Raw genomic sequence first — 18,172 nt, 5'->3', positions numbered from 1 at the left:
ATATGACCTATTGTCATTTTAGCTATCTCCCTTGTGGCTGGGCAACCAGAGGTCAAACATCAGCCAGAGAATATTTTGTTCTGCATACCAAAGCTAAAAGAGATAAGCAAAGTCCAGGCTAGCAATTCACAAAAAATTTCCAATGATTCCTCCTACATGCTTCTTCTCCCCACCCCCAAATGCCCATCGCTCCTGCTTCCCCCCATTTCTGTGGCAGCCGGCAACAAGCTGGCTAACATTCAGCATATTGCCCCCAAGAATCTGGATCCTCATTTTACGGATCTTGGAAGGATTGAAAGCTGAGTCAACCTTGAGCCTTGTCAGGATTTGACTTTAGGTTTTGGGCAGAGTTTGCTTGCAATACTGCATTCTAACCACTGTATCACCAGAGCTCCTAGTTGTTACTTACTATTTGCTAGTAAGTCAGAGAAACAGCTTACTTAAAGTTGTTTTGTTTTCTGAATACCATACCTTGCAAACAGTAGCAAACTGTTGATTGTTTCCTGCTCCTATCACAATATATCCATCTTTTGTTTTGAAAGCCTAGTAAACAGAAAGGCAGATCAAATCATAATCAACACACACATTACATTAATATTTTTTCCACTTTCCTAACCATCAGTTACTTACATGCACTTTCATGTTTTTGCAGGTAAGTCAACATTTACAAATTCTAATAATCTGAATATAAAGTGTAAATTAAATTTCATGTCCTGGTTTACTCTTTTCTGAAATCATTATGAACAATTTCTCCAAACATATCTCAATTATTTAAATAACTTTTTTTGGTTTAGCTCCTACGAACAAAAAAAATTAAACAACTTTATTATTATATATGTCAATAAAATTATGTTACTTCAGGTTAAGAGATTTTCATCAGTGCTATAAACTGCAGATATATAAATATACTGAAATTTAGAGTCACTAAAAGATGGTCCATGTATGCATATGCATCACTTGATGAGGCTTTGTGATAATTTGTCTATGAATTTGTCCATTACAATCAGTAAGTTTTCACACCACTTAATAGTTAAATATAATAAATTTAAGTGGTTTTGTTCATATGGTAGTATATGCTGATCAATATGTCATTATTTCATCTGTGTGATGCAAGAGTTACTGATTCAATGGGATTTTCTTTTTTCAATCTTGCTGTGATATACACACAGAAACAGCCTGTCATCCACATACATGATCCTCTAAGTTATAGAAACTTTGTTGTATAAGGGAAATGTACCGATGGATTCAATAAATTGCTACCAATTACACTGAAGTATTTTAACTTAATACAATATTTCCTCTTATAAGCCATGTGGTCCTTTTTTGTGTAGTTTTCATTTTAAAATATACTGTTTATAATTAATATACAGAAGACCCATTTAATACAATAATTCCTCACATTTATTGGTTTAAACCAATGAAGTTTGTTGAAATTAGTATCCGTTTATTTCAAAAAGATGCAAGATGTCATGATTAGCCTATCCCACTATGTCTAAGTTACTCTAGAGCCAATATAGTTTTATTCTCTGAGCATGTTTTCAGATACTATCTGTACCACAAACCAGCTGAAAGAAAAAACTGCTGTAAGGTGCTTTTGCTTTCTTCCATTGAAATGCCATTGTACTCTAAATAAGAACCATTTTATATAGGGAAACCATTGCTTACTTCAACATTATTACTGTTCAACAGCACTGTTAAATGTGTTTTTTGTGTCTTATGTTAAACTCACTGCTGGAAGTGAAGAATTTTGAAAATAAGGGCATGGAGATTAATAGACGCCAACTTCAGGAATAAAAATCTATTTAAGTCAAAATACAGATAGCCCTCAACTTATAACTATTCATTTAGCTACCATTCAAAGTTACAACAGCACTAAGAAAAGTGACTTATAACCATTAGTCATACTGTCACAGCATCCACATTGTCACATGATCAAAATTTGGGCACTTGACAACAAGCATGTATTTATGATAGTTGCAACATCTGGGTCATGTATGCATCCTTTATGATTTACTTCCTAGTCAGCTTCCAGCAAGCATTTGATAAAGTAGATCACAACCTACTACTCGATAAGATAGAAAAATGTGGGTTAGACAGCATCACAACCAGATGGATTCGTAGCTGGCTGACCGGCCATACTCAATGTGTGGTCCTCAATGGAACTACATCTACATGGAGGGAAGTGTGTATTGGGTGCCCCAGGGCTCTGTTCTGGGCCCAGTGCTCTTCAGCATCTTCATCAACGATTTGGACGAGGGGATAGATGGGGAACTCATCAAATTTGCAGACGACACCAAGCTGGCAGGAATAGCCAACACTTCAGAAGACAGACTGAGGATACAGGAGGATCTGGACAGACTTGAACAGTGGGCACTATCTAACAAAATGAAATTCAATGGTGAAAAAAGTAAGGTTCTACATTTAGGCAAGAAAAACCAAATGTACAGGTATAGTATAGGGCAGTGATGGCGAACCTTTTAGAGACCGAGTGCCCAAATTGCAACCCAAAACCCACTTATGTATTGTCGGGTGCCAGGTGCTCATAGCCCATTGGGTGGGCGTGGCCCATTGGGTGGGCATGGCCCATTGGGTGGGCGTGGCTGCAGTGGTAATGGCAGAGTGGGTGGGACTAAAAAGTTCAATCAATTCCAACTTTGTGAGATCTTTTTTTTTTTCCTGCGAGAAATTGATTGATTGAACCTTTTTTTTTTGCACATGGCGCCAGAGGCCTAAAGCGAAAAGGTTTTATAAAACCCAGCTAAAGGCCTAAGACTGGGGCGACAGCGCGTGTGCCCACAGAGAGGGCTCTGCGTGCTGCCTCTGGCACCCGTGCCATAGGTTCGCCACCACGGGTATAGGGAGTACCTTGCTCAATAGTAGTATCTGTGAGAGGGATCTCAGAGTCCTAGTGGGCAATCACTTAAATATGAGCCAGTGGTGTGCTGCAGCTGCCAAAAAAGCCAACACAGTGCTGGGCTGCATTAACAGAGGGAAAGAATCAAGATCACGTGAAATATTAATACCACTTTACAATAACTTGGTAAGGCCACACTTGGAATACTGCATCCAGTTTTGGTCACCACGATGTAAAAAAGATGTTGAGACTCTAAAAAGAGTACAGAGAAGAGCAACAAAGATGATTAGGGGACTGGAGGCTAAAACATATAAGGAATTGTTGCTGGAATTGGGTATGCCTAGTTTAATGAAGAGAAGGACAAGGGGGACATGATAGCAGTGTTCCAATATCTCAGGGGTTGCCACAAAGAAGAGGGAGTCAAGCTATTTTCCAAAGTGCCTGAGGGCAGGACAAGAAGCAATGGATGGAAACTAATCAAGGAGAGCAGCAGTCTAGAACTAAGGAGAAATTTCCTGACAGTTAGAACAATTAACCAGTGGAACAACCTGCCTCCAGAAGCAGTGAATGCTCCAACACTGGAAGTTTTTAAGAAGAGACTGGACAACCATTTGTCTGAAATGGTATAGGGTTTCCTGCCTGAGCAGAGGGTTGGACTAGATGACCTACAAGATCCCTTCCAACTTTATTATTATTATTATTATTATTATTATTATTATTATTATTATTATTATTGATCATCGCACAGCCAGCCAGATGTTCAGACTGGATTTGGCATTTTTGTCTACCTATCGAGTCGTTACCAAGGACCTGGGATAGGCAGATGTGGATGTTTGATGGTATCACAGATACCGTCGCAGGATGGAAGCGGTTCCTAGTGAGGCCTTTTGCAATTGACTAATGGTGACTTTGTCAATGCCAATGATGATGATGATGATGATGAAGATGATCATCAAATTCAATGAGGGAAACTGAATTTGCTTAGCAACTGTGTGATTCACTTAACAACTGCAGTGATTTGTTTAACTGTGGCAAAAGAGATGGTAAAAATTAATAACAGCCCTGTTTAGCAGTGGAAATTGTATCATAAGTCCATTAGGATGGAATAAAACATTCCTCTCACTCATCAATATATATTATGTAGGAAATGTATTTATGTTTTATTTGCTTAGCATATAGAATGCAATTATGGCATTTTCACAAAATTAGATGTTCAATTTCTTCCTACTATTATCACTTCAAAACGATCACATAGTACATTACTTGTTTGGAGATTCCCAATAGTCGATCTTTCAGACATAATTAAATAGCATCAATCATTAAGATCTTTACCGTCTATTCCAGCCCTATCTTGATTTCCAAAGGACAGACTTTTGCATCTGAAAATTAGCCATAACAACTAAGAAATCCTCTGTTTTTCTTGAGAGGAAAATTCACTGCAAATTGTTTTCAAGTCTAGACCTCAATATTCCTATCTTGAGTATGAACATATATAAAATGTAGAAGTACTCTGAAAACAAATAATATCTAACTTATATTATGAAGGAAATGTTTAAAATAGACAAGGAGCATGTGCTGAATTCAAATATTGTTTATAATGTCAGGGACAACAAAATTCTGTAAGTCCTGAAGCTATGAATGGTTTCCTTGGAACCAGAAGTTCAAAGAATTATTACACTATATTTTTAAAGACCTTCCAACAGCATTTCCTGTAGCAGTTCTTGTGTTGTAGTATACCTTATCATGGGTGTTTACATAATAAATACAGGGTTTCAAAAATTAAAAATTTAAGACAGAATCAAAGTATTTTTTAAAAAGTAATATTATATAAAACCTTGGCTGTTTTCCCACAGAAAAGTGTAATCTGAGACTTCACTGCTTCTAACAATGTAAAACAGGCAATTCCAAGAACAGAAACCTATATTATTTCAGCGTCTACAATTAGCAGATTCTTCTAACTACAGCACTTCTGGTAGAAATAAACTTTGCGAAAACAACTAATGCAAAACAAGACACTAGAGGTGCAATTCAGCCACTGTATTAAAAGTACACTACTACTACTGCTTGTTCTGCATACTAATTTCACAGCTGGACCTGGATCACATCTGGACAATCATAAAGGTTGAAGGTTTTTTGTCTCGAGATTTTGAACTGAAATATATCTTGAACGGTGAGAGAGATGAAATATAGTGCCATCGAGACAAACTGCTGCCAAGAAAAGGCAAAGGTGGGAAATGAAACAATCCCATTGAGTTTGGTTAACATATGCTCCAATGACAGCTTGTGTTTTACAGTCTGACTTATAGCACACATATATATTCTTACTGTACGGTTTACTAAATTATTTTTAAAGTTGTAACTGGTTTACTAACTCTATTTTCCTATTATTCTTTCAGCTTGGGGGAAAACTCTTTTGCTATAACTTAGTTCATTTGCTGTATTCCCACTTCTTAGGGGACTATTGGGAAGACTGGAACAGGTGACCAGACAGATGACAGGACACAATCATCTTCCTTCCACTCATTTTTGTAGGTTTTTCTCTGGATACAGTTCTCTGACATCCTCTTTCAGTTTATAGATAATTGTAGAACAGTAATCTAGAGTATACTGAAGAAAAGGAAAAGAAAATATTTATCACTGTCTAGCCAAACACTTTTAAAAAGCTCTGTGGAAAATTATTCTTTTGAACAATCACAGTGCTGAACATTCAATTTCTTTAATAAAAATTAATGTTTCCTTGTAATTGAACAAATCATAACTTTTTATAGAAGGAAGTGATGTCACAGAGGAAAAAAGAGAGCCAGTTTGGTCAAGTGGTCAAGGAATTGTGGGAAGTAAAGTCATCATCCTGGTTCATCCAAGCCGGGGATAAATAAACAACACGTGTTTCTAAACAACTAGTGTTTATATTCTGTTTTTTATGGCACTATTTTTGATAGGTTGGTCTGTTTTTTCTCTTTGTGTAAAGACAGATGCAAAAAACGAGTTAATTAGTTCTGCTTTCTCCCTGTTGCTTGTCACCTTCTTGCCACTTTCACCCACTAATGGACCAATCATTTCCTTCACTTTTTTCTTGTTTTTTACATGTTGAAAGAAGTTTTTTTGTTATTTTTGACTTTGGTCGCAAGCCTTAGTTCATTTTGAGCCTTGGCTTTCCTCACTTCATCTTTGGAAGCTCGGGCTATTTGCTGATATTCTGACTTAGTTATGTGCCCCTCTTTCCACTTTCTATACTTGTTCTTTTTATCTTTCAATTTCTCAGAGAGTTCTTTATGCAGCCATGCTGGTTACTTTTGAGAGCTGTTATTTTTCCTCTTTGCTGGTATTGTGCTAGACTAGGCTTTTATTATCTCACTTTTCAAAATTTCCCAACCTTCTTGAGTTGTTTTCCCCTTGAGGATTCTCATCCATGGAATCCTTCCCAAGCCCTCTCTAAGTTTATTGAAATTAGCTCTCTTGAAGTCCAAGACTCTAGTTTGACTGTTTTCTATTGCTTGTGCTTCCATAATGTTGAATTCCAATATTGCATGATCACTTCTTCCCAGGGTTCCTATGGCTTCAACACCTTCTATCATTTCATCTCTGTTAGTGAGAATTAGATCCAAAATGGCTAATCCCCTAGTTCCCTTCTCTACTTTTTGGCAGACAAAGTTGTCTGCTAGGTTTGCCAGGAACCTGTTTGATCTTCCACTTGGTGCAGAGTTTGTCTCCCAGTTGATGTCAGGGTAGTTAAAGTCCCCCATTACTATTGTGATGTGCTTCCTACATACCTTAGTTAGCTGACTAGCAAAAAGTTCATCTATCTCCTCTGTTGGTTGGGTGGCCTGTAGTATACACCTATGGCAATGTCATTTTCCCCCCTTTTATATTGACCCAAATGCATTCAAGACAGTTTTCATCATTGTTGTGCTCTATTTCTGTAGAGATGTAGTTATTTCTTATATAGAGAGCAACTCCACCTCCACTTTTATTTGGTCTGTTTCTTTTAAATAATTTAAATCCTTCTAGCTGTGTGTTCCATGTATGGGTTTCATCCCACCATGTTTCCGTAATGGCAACAATATCATATCTGCCCTCATTAACCTGAATTTCTAGTTCACCCTGTTTGCTGTTCATACTCTGTGCATTGGTGTATAGACATTTGAGTCCTTTATGACTGGCCCTGTGTTTACTTTCTACATAACCTGTGTGGTGCCTGAGTTCCCCTATAGTCTTACCACCTATTTGGTTAGTGCACTTTGTATGGCACTCGCTATTAGAGGCTTGATTTTGCTTGACAGCAAAGTTGGTATTCTTGTCCACACACACATCTATGTTACATGCACTGATAGCCCTATAATTTTTAGATTGTCAGGGACAGGGTTGTTCTGTATTAATTAACTCACTGCCCCCGCTGTTTAGTTTAAATTTTCCTCCAGAAAATCTGTGAATTTATAGCCAAGTAACTCAGTCCCTTTCTTTGATGGATGCAAACCATCTCTTTTGTACATCTTTTCATTGGACCAGCTACAGACATTGTGACTAATATATCCAAAGCCTTCCCCTTTACACCACTCCTTTAGCCACATATTGAATTGTGCTATGCGCTGGCCTTTTCCATTTTGCTCCTTATACACTGGTAAAACCTCTGAGAAAGTAAGCCTACAACCTATTCTGCTAAGTTCCTGCCCCAAGCTCTGGAAATCGTTCTGCACAGAGAGTACATCTTTTTGGGACAGATAGTTAGTGCCAAGATGTACGATAGCCTCCACATCACAGTCCTTGCTGCCATTCTTGATTATTTTAGAAATACGCTTCTTGTCCCTACTGGCAGTAGCACCTGGAACACACCTGACCTCTTTCGAAGCCTCTGTGTCCTTTCCTAAATTTACATCCCTTATAATTGAATCACCTACCAGAAGGTAGCTTCTCTTTTTGGATGCCTTTCTGTTCTTGCATGACTGATGTGTAATACCTGATTCACATTTCTCCCTGTCGAAATCTAGTTCTTCATCTCAGACCACAATCCCCTGCTTATTTGAGATATCTTCACAAATACCTTTACCTGACTCCTTAATATCCCTATTAAGGTCAGCAAGGGCACTGTAACTATTGTGCAGGGACACAGCGAAAGCTTTAAGTGATTGTCCACTAGGACTCTGAGATACCTCTCACAGTTACTACTATTGAGCAAGGTACCCTCTATACTATACCTGTACATTTAGTTTTTCTTGCCTAAATGTAGAACTTACTTTTTTCACCATTGAATTTCATTTTGTTAGATAGCGCCCAGTGTTCAAGTCTGTCCAGATCCTCCTGTATCTTAAACCTGTCTTCTGAAGTGTTGGCTATTCTTGCCAGCTTGGTGTCGTCTGCAAATTTGATGAGTTCCCAATCTATCCCCTCGTCCAAATCGTTGATGGAGATGTTGAAGAGGACTGGGCCCAGAACAGAGCCCTGGGGCACCCCACTACACACTTCCCTCCATGTAGATGCGGTTCCATTGAGGACCACATGCTGGGTATGGCCGGTCAGCCACCTACAAATCCATCTGGTGGTGATGCTGTCTAACCCACATTTTTCTATCTTATCGAGTAGTAGGTTGTGATCTACTTTATCAATTTCACATGTTTATGTGAAATTCAGGAAAATAGTTTATATAACTTTTGTTATTAGCCTTCTTTGAATCCATAGTTTATTATTTCCTTGATTGTGGAGATAACATATCTTGATTGGATGTGCAATTCAAAAGGAAGATCAAAGGATTTTGTTTATAATTCTTATTTCTCTCCTGTTGCTTTTTTTTAAAGGCTTGGGTGGAAGAATTTAGTAATTACTGCTTTGTTATGTTCCTCATTTCTGGTAAGGATTCTGGAGAAATCACACTACAAATCTCACTGAGATCTGTAGTATTCAATCACTACTTCTGAATTATATATTTTCTAAATTATAATATTTGATATAAAAAAACCTTTGATTCTGGTTTTCCTTGCCATCATCCATTTCAGTGAATCTCTTGCATTGTCCCTGCCATTTCACTATGTAGTTCTCCTTATTTGGCTGTGTTCTGATTGGGTGGAGGTGTGTTCTGATTGGGTGGAGGTGTGTTCCAATCAGAACACACCTCCACCCAATCAGAACACAGCCAAGCTCCCACCCAATCAGTTCAAACCCCACTGGCAGTTAAAAGGAAGAAACAGCTGCGATCACACATTACTTCTAGAAGCACGAAGCTGAAAACACCAGCCTGAAGATGACGAATGGGACTTCGTCGAAACGTCGCCAAGACACTTCCAATTTTATGTGGGAGAAAACCCGAATAACCAAAGACTTACATATATATATATGTATGTATGTATGTATGTATGTATGTATGTATGTATGTATGTATGTATGTATGTATATTTGTTTGTTTTCGTAGATTTTCACGGGTACAGGTATGCGGGTCTTTTCCCATGTAAGACTGAGAGTATCTTGGCGACGTTTCAACGAGGTCCCACTCGTCATCTTCAGGCTGGGGTCTTCGGCTTCATGATTGTGCGAGCAAAGTGTGATCGGAGCTGCCGTCTCTCTATAAATATTGGTGGGGGGGTGGAGTGCTGGCTTAGTTGCTGTAGGTGGATTGGTTGGCTGTGTGTTCCATAGGAAATTTTGCTTGGCGAGAGATTGAGAACACTGTTTTGATTTTCTATCCTGCTTATAATAAATGAAAGAAGGCAGGATCTCATGAATTATGGATCAACTCCAGGATGATCCATATGAAAAAAGAAATCATAATTGTCAAGCTAAATAATATTTTAGCATTTATGTAGCAGTTGAATCATTATAACAAAATGTTGCTGTTTCTGATTTAGTAATTTTGCTGATATTTACTAATATTTCATTACTAGTTGTTTAAAGAATTGCTACCACCTTTCATATTATTCATTTGCTTAGTTTAAATTAATCAGGGCAGAATATAATAGACTTTATAATTTTATAAAAAAATAATCAGAGGTTTTGGCACTGAACCAGTGCTCTTCTGAAACTATGATATATCAGGGCCTCTTATCCTATATATTTGGACCTACATCATGCATTATTAAGTTTGGGTTACTTGGTCATTGCAATTAATTTTGTGTGTTGACGTGCACAATGGTCACAATCCCCAAGTGCCATATGTGGATGGAAGCACCTGGATTTTTCCCTTATTTCATTTTCTGGGATATATGTGTGCAAGTGTTTTTCCTTCAGCAAGTGTCCTTGCCAAATTTCTTTCTAAGCTTGAGGAAGTTTAAGAAGTGGTTTGTTTGTGGTTTGGCTAATGAAAATAGATGAAAAAACCTGGACAAAAATGCATACTTTATCTCAAGGGCAAACTTTTTTTTTTTCTGCCCTGAGAAAATGTATAAATGTAAATCACCTGATTCCAATGGTTTTTACCATATATTATAAATTTTGTGCAAATTAAGGTATTACTTTATAGCTGGAGACATGACTGAAATATATACCATAACCACACCTGTGCTGCATGCTTCATTTTACTTCCACTCTCCAGATGATGTGGGATAAGAACGCTGATTCTTATCAAATATCAGTATAGTAACTAGTCATTTCTAATAACTAACAAATACAGCTTTCATTACATTATAAGCAATATAGATCTACAATTGTTGTGGGACTGAAACTGAAAGATGTCAGATTCATTTTTTTTGTAAAAGCCCCTGCCCCTATCGATATTGCTACAGTACTTGTTAAAAGTAAATCAAATATACTTTCTGACAATATGCAAGGTCTTATTAGCCAGAAAAATCTACCCCTTGGTATAATCCATCTCATCCTGTTTCACGTTGAAAGTGGCATTGTGGGCAATGCTGATATAGTGCAATCATGACATTGGCCAACTACAACTGTGCAGATTGCTCCAAACAACAGTATTTGAAACAAGAGTAACAAAAAGTTAGGGAATGATGTAATATGGCCAAGTCTAGTCTAGTAAAAGCAAACATTCTGGACATACAACAACCTTCTTTCAATTTTTATGTACCCATAGGTACAAATCCTGACTTTAAAAAATGTAAAGGTAAAGGTTTTTCCCTTTCCAATCATGTCTAACTCTAGGGGCTGGTGCTGATCTCCATTTCTTAGCTGTCTGGAGACATTTCCATGGTCATGTGGCCAACATGGCTATACACTGATATGTATATGGAACACTGTTACCTTCCCACTAAAGTGGTATATTTATCTATTCGCATTTGCATGCTTTCAATCTGCTAAATGGGCAAGAGCTGGGGAAAGTAATGGGAGCTCACCCCATCATGCGGCGCTTAGGTTTTGAACCTAGGCTATCGGCTTTCTAGCTGACAAACTCAGCATCTTTTTTTAATAATATTTTATTAATTTTCCAATTTTACATTTGAGTATTTAAAAAGCAATGTGGTGACTGGGTTAATCAATAATTCAACAACAAAATCTTTAGTGCAAATCTCAGGTTACAACATCAAATATTTCTTCTCTTTTTCCCTTAACATTTACTATCTCATATTCAAACTAGTACATTTCTAATTATATCAATTCAATAAAGACATCATTATTACATTTATCAATAAATTTTTGGCTTATACATATCTTAATTATATTCAGTCTTCATAAATAATCCATATCCTGTTATTAATTTTTACATAATTTTAAATTTCTCATCAATATTCCAATTTAACCTTTGATATCCATAATTTTCAGACCTTGGGTAACCAAGACTTCCTTTATCTCACTATAACAAATTATAATATCCAAAGTTTTATCTATTTAAATATAATCAACTTATGTATTTCCCATTATATTAAGTCATCTACTTAATAATACAATATCCTTTTTAATAAATCAAAATCATTATATATATTGCCTGGGTTAATCAATAAGTCCAACATATTCATGATAATTAATTTTCTTTTCCCTTGTAGATCAAATTTTTCAATATTAGACAAATCCATCTATTTTAAATCTAATAACCAAAATTCCCCTTATCTCAACATCTCCCTTTAACTCTCTGATTGACAATATAAAATCCCCTCTAATGAATCAAAACCCCAGTTTTTTCAACCTTATTCTAGCTTTCTTCCTTTGCCAACTAGGCTTCCATATCAACGCTTTTAAATCATCAAATAAATCTCCCTTCATTCTTATATATGTTAGTTGAATTAAAGGAGACCATTTGATTGCCAGTTTTCTGGAAGGACTAGCCCATTTGTATTCATTTAGTTGTCGCCCTGTTATTCCAGTCCCCCATGTTTGCTCTGATATATTTGTCTTCAATTCAATCTGTTCTTCTTTCTCAAATTTCTTTTGATTTGTATAGAAAGTCATTTCCATTTTCAGTATTGTTACTTCCTTGTCTGGGTTTTCCATCAGCTGTACTTGTTGGTCAATTAAGTCTTCTGTCTTAATATGTAATTGTTCCACTTCTGTTATCTTTTGTATTGTTGATTCTTTGGTTGTAGTCAAAATTTGGCTTTGTGCATCTAAGCTGACATCTTGATATTTTATTTTAGGTCTCATTTTATCACACGCTGAAAGAATAGTTTCATGTATTGCTTTCAACATGGCAAGAATTTTTTCCTGGTCTTCATCCATCTTTCACGTGTTTGTAAATAATCTTTCTGGTAAAAGTTGTTTATTAAGCAATAGTCAGTAAAAGTTTACATTCACAGTTCAAGAAGGCCAATTCTACTGCCCAGCTGTTTTCTTACAGTTGAATCTCTCACAGATGATGCCAAGGTCAGGAAAATCTTATCAATGTTCTGGGCTCTGAGCCAAGTCTCTTTTTAATAAACAACAAATTGCCATAACAAACTTCACCACAAGATGTCACTGATACCATTTAAGATTTTCTTTTTTGTTTTTGTTTTTTTAAAAAGTTCTGAATTTTTCCAATTCTTTTTCTCGTTTTATTTCTTTTTTGTAGATAAAAACAACAATCTCCAATAAGGATAGCAAAAATTTTGGTCCCCAAATCTCAGAAACATATGAATTCAATTAGATTGAAATTGTTCTTTTAAAGCTTTGGTTCCTCTGGGTAGTCAGACGCTGCTATTCTTAAAGGGTGGGATAGAAATTCCCTTCCCTCTCTCCTCACAGGGGGAAAATACTTCAAAGAGCTTTTACAGGAAGAAGGCACTTAGGGTAAAGAGAAGATAAGATCTCACCCACTTTCATCTGTATTGCTTTCAAAGTGCTTGGTAGTAAATTTGATTTCGGCTGTCAGCAGCTTAGTGACGAGCCATATTACTATGGCTGGTCTTTTCCCCGTCGGTTTGAAGAGCTGCCCCGGATCAAGTGGAAGGGCTGCTGCCCTTCTGCGATCAAGCCGGAGTCCTCTCCTTGCTCGTAGCCCCTACAGGGTGACTTTTGACCCTTTCCAGGATCCCCCAGCAGCATAAAACTAGATGCTGTAGACAAGGCTCGCCTCCATGTGTCCATCAGGGCTGCGATCGCCAACCGGAAGTCAAGCTCAGCATCTTTAACTGCTATGTATACAGTCTGGTCTGTAAAAGATTTACCATTGAAAATATGGTAAATATGTTTTCTTTATGTCTCTGGCTCAATTTCAGAGTACTGGGTTAGAAATTTTTTTACAGTAATACAGCAAATTTATACTGCAAATTTCTGTTTCCCATATCTTTAACAAACTATTAGTTGATTATGGGCCATCAAGATGATGTCAACTTTTAGTGATCACATAGATCTTCTCCAAGATGATCTGCCCCTAACCTAATATTTCAGGTTGTCCAATGGTGCACACATTATCTCTGTAACTAAATTGGTCTACCTCGTGTTGGTCATCTCTTCTTTTACACCTTCTGCTTTTCACAATATTAGAGCCTTTTCCGGAGAGCTTAGTAAACCATACTGGACAGATAACATACCCCTGCTCTTAGAAGATTCACTCTATTACTGAACAGTCAAGAGATCTCATCTTCATCTACGACAAAGGCCATATGAGATTATAAACAATGAAATATACAATTTTTCTGATCATCTATTCTCCTGGTACAGAGTGTACCATTTACTTTAGAATAATGTTCACATTTACAGGACAGATTTGGTCTGCAATACTATCTCAACTGGGATGATGAACTAATTGTTTCACAGACCCAAATTATCTTCTGGCAAAAATGAGACAAGCAGCCAGCTTAAAAGAACATTTTTATGTATAATGTGCTGAAAATTAAGGTGAAGTTATTGTAAAGTGAATCCCTGGTTCTTTACAGACATGCAATTTTGTGAAGAAGAAAAATTTATTAGATATTCTGGATATACATAGTCACCATTATAATTTACAATTATGTGTATTGGCCCAGAAATATCTGTTCATTATGTCTGATATCCAGATTCTAAAAATAATATAATTGAAGATTTTAAACCCTCAACTTTACTTCTCAGTTGTTTCATTCCAACTGGACATGCTATTATTAGCCAAGGGAGATGAGAAGGCAGTAGAAAATATTTCATTCTTTCCCATTTATTCTCATATCACATGCTAAAGCTTCATAAGTAGGGCTTTTCCCATATAGGTTTTAATTGTTCCTCTCCCCCTCTAGGTTGTTGATTCATTCTGTCTAAGGTAAATTTTAGATAACATTATTTTTAAAAAACACTTTAAATGAATTAAAAATAAAAATCTTATCTCAAGCCTTAAGAATATAATTTATGAAAAAATTATGTAAATAAATAAAATTACCACCATTTCTTCAATGCAGTCATATTAGAAGACTATTTCAAGTTAAATTTTTAGTCTTCTTCATGGCTCAATAGAGTAGAAACATGGATTCAGAACAATCAGTGTTTTCCTAATCAGTAAGGCTGAATGAGCAAGTCTAACTCTTCATCAATTAAAGAATCATATACAGTTTTATAGCAAAATAAATATCACCACCAATCATCCTCAGAAGCTGCCAAAGCAAACATGGATTTTCTATTTTTGGGGCATCTATCTCATATGCAAAAGTGTAGCATATAAGAGAGACAGGAAAAAGAATAAAGTTATACATCTTCCGAAAATTACACATCAAAAGTGGACAAAGTATGAATGAATGCATGAACTCGGGCCTTATCACTGCTTGTTCAGTCCACCCATCCACTCACCCCTTAACATTGCTTTCCTAGACATTAGGTTTCTTAACAGATGGTATTCTGTGATAAATCTAGAAGATTGAAAATCACCAAATACATGGCTGACCTTCTTGCCAGATGAAATTTGTCACTGTCCATATCTAAAGGACAGTGTGCCTATGGAAATGTTTTTTGCAGTTGTTAATGTTTATTGTTTCTTTTGATTTTTGAATTAAAACTGAATGAAAAGAAACAGATGAAAGATAGATGTTTATACAATGCACAAAGAAACAAAACCTTCTTATGCTATGTGCAAATAATATCAAGAAAAGTTACTTTAACCTCAAAGACTTCAAAACCCTGATGCAGGATACTATGGTATAGTTGTATTATCCCATATTTTTGTAAACAGAACATGCAGATCAGCATCAAGGAGCAGAATACTTCCTAATTTTCTATGGCATTGGCTTCAGTGAAATTGCTACAAGCTCTTTGTTTGGGAATCTTTGTTTCAATGACCTTAGGATACATTCATCAATATGTTACTGTACTTATCCAAGTTAACACAGTGATATATGTATTGCTTGTTGTCATTCCATTTTTCCATCTCAGCAGTTTGAGTAAGAATCAGGTAGGATGTCAATGGAATAACGATTTTTTCTGAGACTTTTATGAAGTTTCCATTAACTTACCTTGGAAAGAATACAAATATCTCCATTTGCCAACCATTAATCTTTTGAAGCACTAAATTTGTATATACGTTTTTTCAAATAGTTATGCAGTTTTTATCATCTTCACAAATTTCCACATAGCAATATGGCAAAATTATTTTGTGTCATTTAATAGGCATATACTTCATTTTGATAAGTAAAAAGAATTAAAATAATTCTGAAAGCACTTATTATTCAAGCAAAGGTATCAGTAAAAAAAACCTTATTGTTTTGTTCTGACTCAAGCCTAAAAGCAATAAAATTCCAAATTTCAGAATTAAAGCTCCAATATCAACTCACAACAGAGTGCATTTGTTTAAACACAAGGCTAGCATAACAAAGTATTTAGATATTTGAGGTTTGGATTTATTTATTTATTTTCGCTTTGAATTGTCTTTCTTTTATGATCTTAAGCCAAAGAGCAATTCTTTGATTTTAATCTTGCCTTCAGTTAATTTCTTTGGGCTTTTTTAATTGTTTACACAGAATTATGCGGCACCAAGTGATGGGTCTAAATAAAAAATCTAATTCCATCTGCTTAGCATACGTGCTATGATATTATTCTAAGCTAAATAATCAAATTTTAAATGGAATGGCAACACAAAACTTCACAATAAGAAAAAGAAGATCTTTCTACCTCTTTCTTTAAAAATATGTTATATTGTGTAACAATTTTGTGTCTATTGCCCATTTAAAAAAAGAACCTGTCTTAAGACTTTTGCATAGCACATTGACCTTGGTCAATATTAGCAAGGAATACTAAAGAGAACTATAAAATTCCAAGAAGAAATCTCATGTAGAAGTAAAATGTTCCTGCACTGCAAAATTAAAAGAAAGAAATGAATAGAAATCACACAAAAGCAAGTTCTGGTTAAATGGCAGAAAAAAACCTTCTAATGGTAAGTAATTGTTTCAACTGATAAACTCTTATTGAGTAGAAGCCTTTAAGCAGAAGTGTGATCTTCCTGGACATTATTGAAATACCACTCACATCCTTCATAGTCAACATCAATTACAATAAACCACAATAATGACAAAATGACAAAAGTTCATATGGTGACATCATCAAACAAATGGAGCCATAGCATACTCAAGTCTTACACAAGGATATAAGTCACTGCATTTGCAAGATATTGCCTTCACATATTTTTGCTCCTTGTACCCACCTATCTCTTTCATGCAGATACCCAGGCTGAGGTTGTAGTCAGCAATATCTGGGGGTCACAAAGGAGCTTTTGAAGTAAATTTCTGTGACTAAGATAACACTTTCCTGGACTTAACGAAATTCTGCTTTTTACTTTATTTACAATTCACGGCTGAACAGATATTACAAAACTACACATGCCATATCAATTATATCATTTTTATTTCCAGTCTTTGTCTCAAGTAAATAACTTTTCCTTTTGTCCTTATTTTGAACATCTATTATTAAAATATCAATGTGAATGGATTAAATCCTAACTCTGGGCCAGTGGCTTATTAAATAACAGAGTTAAAGAAGAATTACAGTATGGTATAATGATCCTAATACAAGAATGTTTGTACTTAACGAAACTAACCATTGCTATTAACTAAGCAAATTGATTATAGAGTGAATAAAGGACTAATTCTCCTTTTTCATTTCCAAGACACAGATGAAGTCCTAGAGTAGCCATGTGAAAATGTAACCTATCCATCTCCTTTTTATCTCTCATGAGTGAGATGAAAAGGGACAAAATGGGAATGGGGAAAACTCCTATAATCCCACTATGAGATTAATGATTCTAATGAAGGGCCAGGGAAAAAAACAAAGGTAATAATTTCCCTGCCTCCTTCATAGTGTCTGAGTTCAGCCTATGTAATAGAATACATTATTTTCTGCTGGTGAATGCTAGTACATTATTTGCTCAGCAATATGTATCCAAGAAAAATGTAAAGTAATGTAAAGCAAGTTAGTTTTGCATGTTTATGGCTATATGCAGTGGTGGGATTCAGCCAGTTTGTACCAGTTCGGCAGAACCGGTAACTAATTTTTTGTTGCCCAGGCCCAGAACAGATTTCCAGAAGCAGCATCCACACAGAGAACTGGTTGTTCACATATTTGAATCCCACCATCAGAAAATATTTTCCCTGTTCCTTTGTCATTTTTCTTATTCTGCTTTGAAGAACTCTCTTATCTATTATCTATTAGTAACGTATCACGTTACAGACAAGGGAAGGAGGTGGACACTAGAAAATATTGTTTGGCAACATGTAATTCTTAGCTGAAATCTTTTTTAAAAAGTTTGATGAATTCATAAAGGCTGTAGAAAATATTCAGATGCAAGTGACTGTAAATAAATTAAACCCACAAAAGGAATGAGGTTTTATTTATTTATTTATTTATTTTATTAAATTTATATCCCGCCCTTCTCCTTGCGGACTCAGGGCGGCTAACAATCGGGTAAAAATACACAAATAACATTACAAATTTAAAAATTAGTTAAAAAGGAAATATTTAAATTTAATCTAATTAAAATATAATTAAAACCCCCTCTAAAAGTTTCCCCTAGGCCAGTCCCGC

At 35.8% G+C, this 18,172-nt stretch overlaps 1 protein-coding gene across 1 annotated transcript in view; it reads right to left on the bottom strand.

Moving 5' to 3' along the window:
• Positions 1 to 18,172, bottom strand: part of SUGCT (succinyl-CoA:glutarate-CoA transferase) — a 349,587-nt gene that overhangs the window by 200,290 nt on the left and 131,125 nt on the right. Inside the window, exon 10 of the mRNA XM_015813065.1 lies at positions 472 to 543. Coding sequence (XP_015668551.1) covers positions 472 to 543 — 72 coding nt within the window. The remainder of the gene's footprint in view (positions 1 to 471; positions 544 to 18,172) is intronic.

The sequence above is a fragment of the Protobothrops mucrosquamatus genome, unplaced genomic scaffold (genome assembly GCF_001527695.2).
Source record: "Protobothrops mucrosquamatus isolate PMUCROS unplaced genomic scaffold, P.Mucros_1.0 scaffold131, whole genome shotgun sequence".
NCBI classification, from domain to species: domain Eukaryota; kingdom Metazoa; phylum Chordata; class Lepidosauria; order Squamata; family Viperidae; genus Protobothrops; species Protobothrops mucrosquamatus.
Note: the sequence above shows the minus strand (reverse complement) of the source record. Positions and strands in the feature narration are given on the sequence as shown.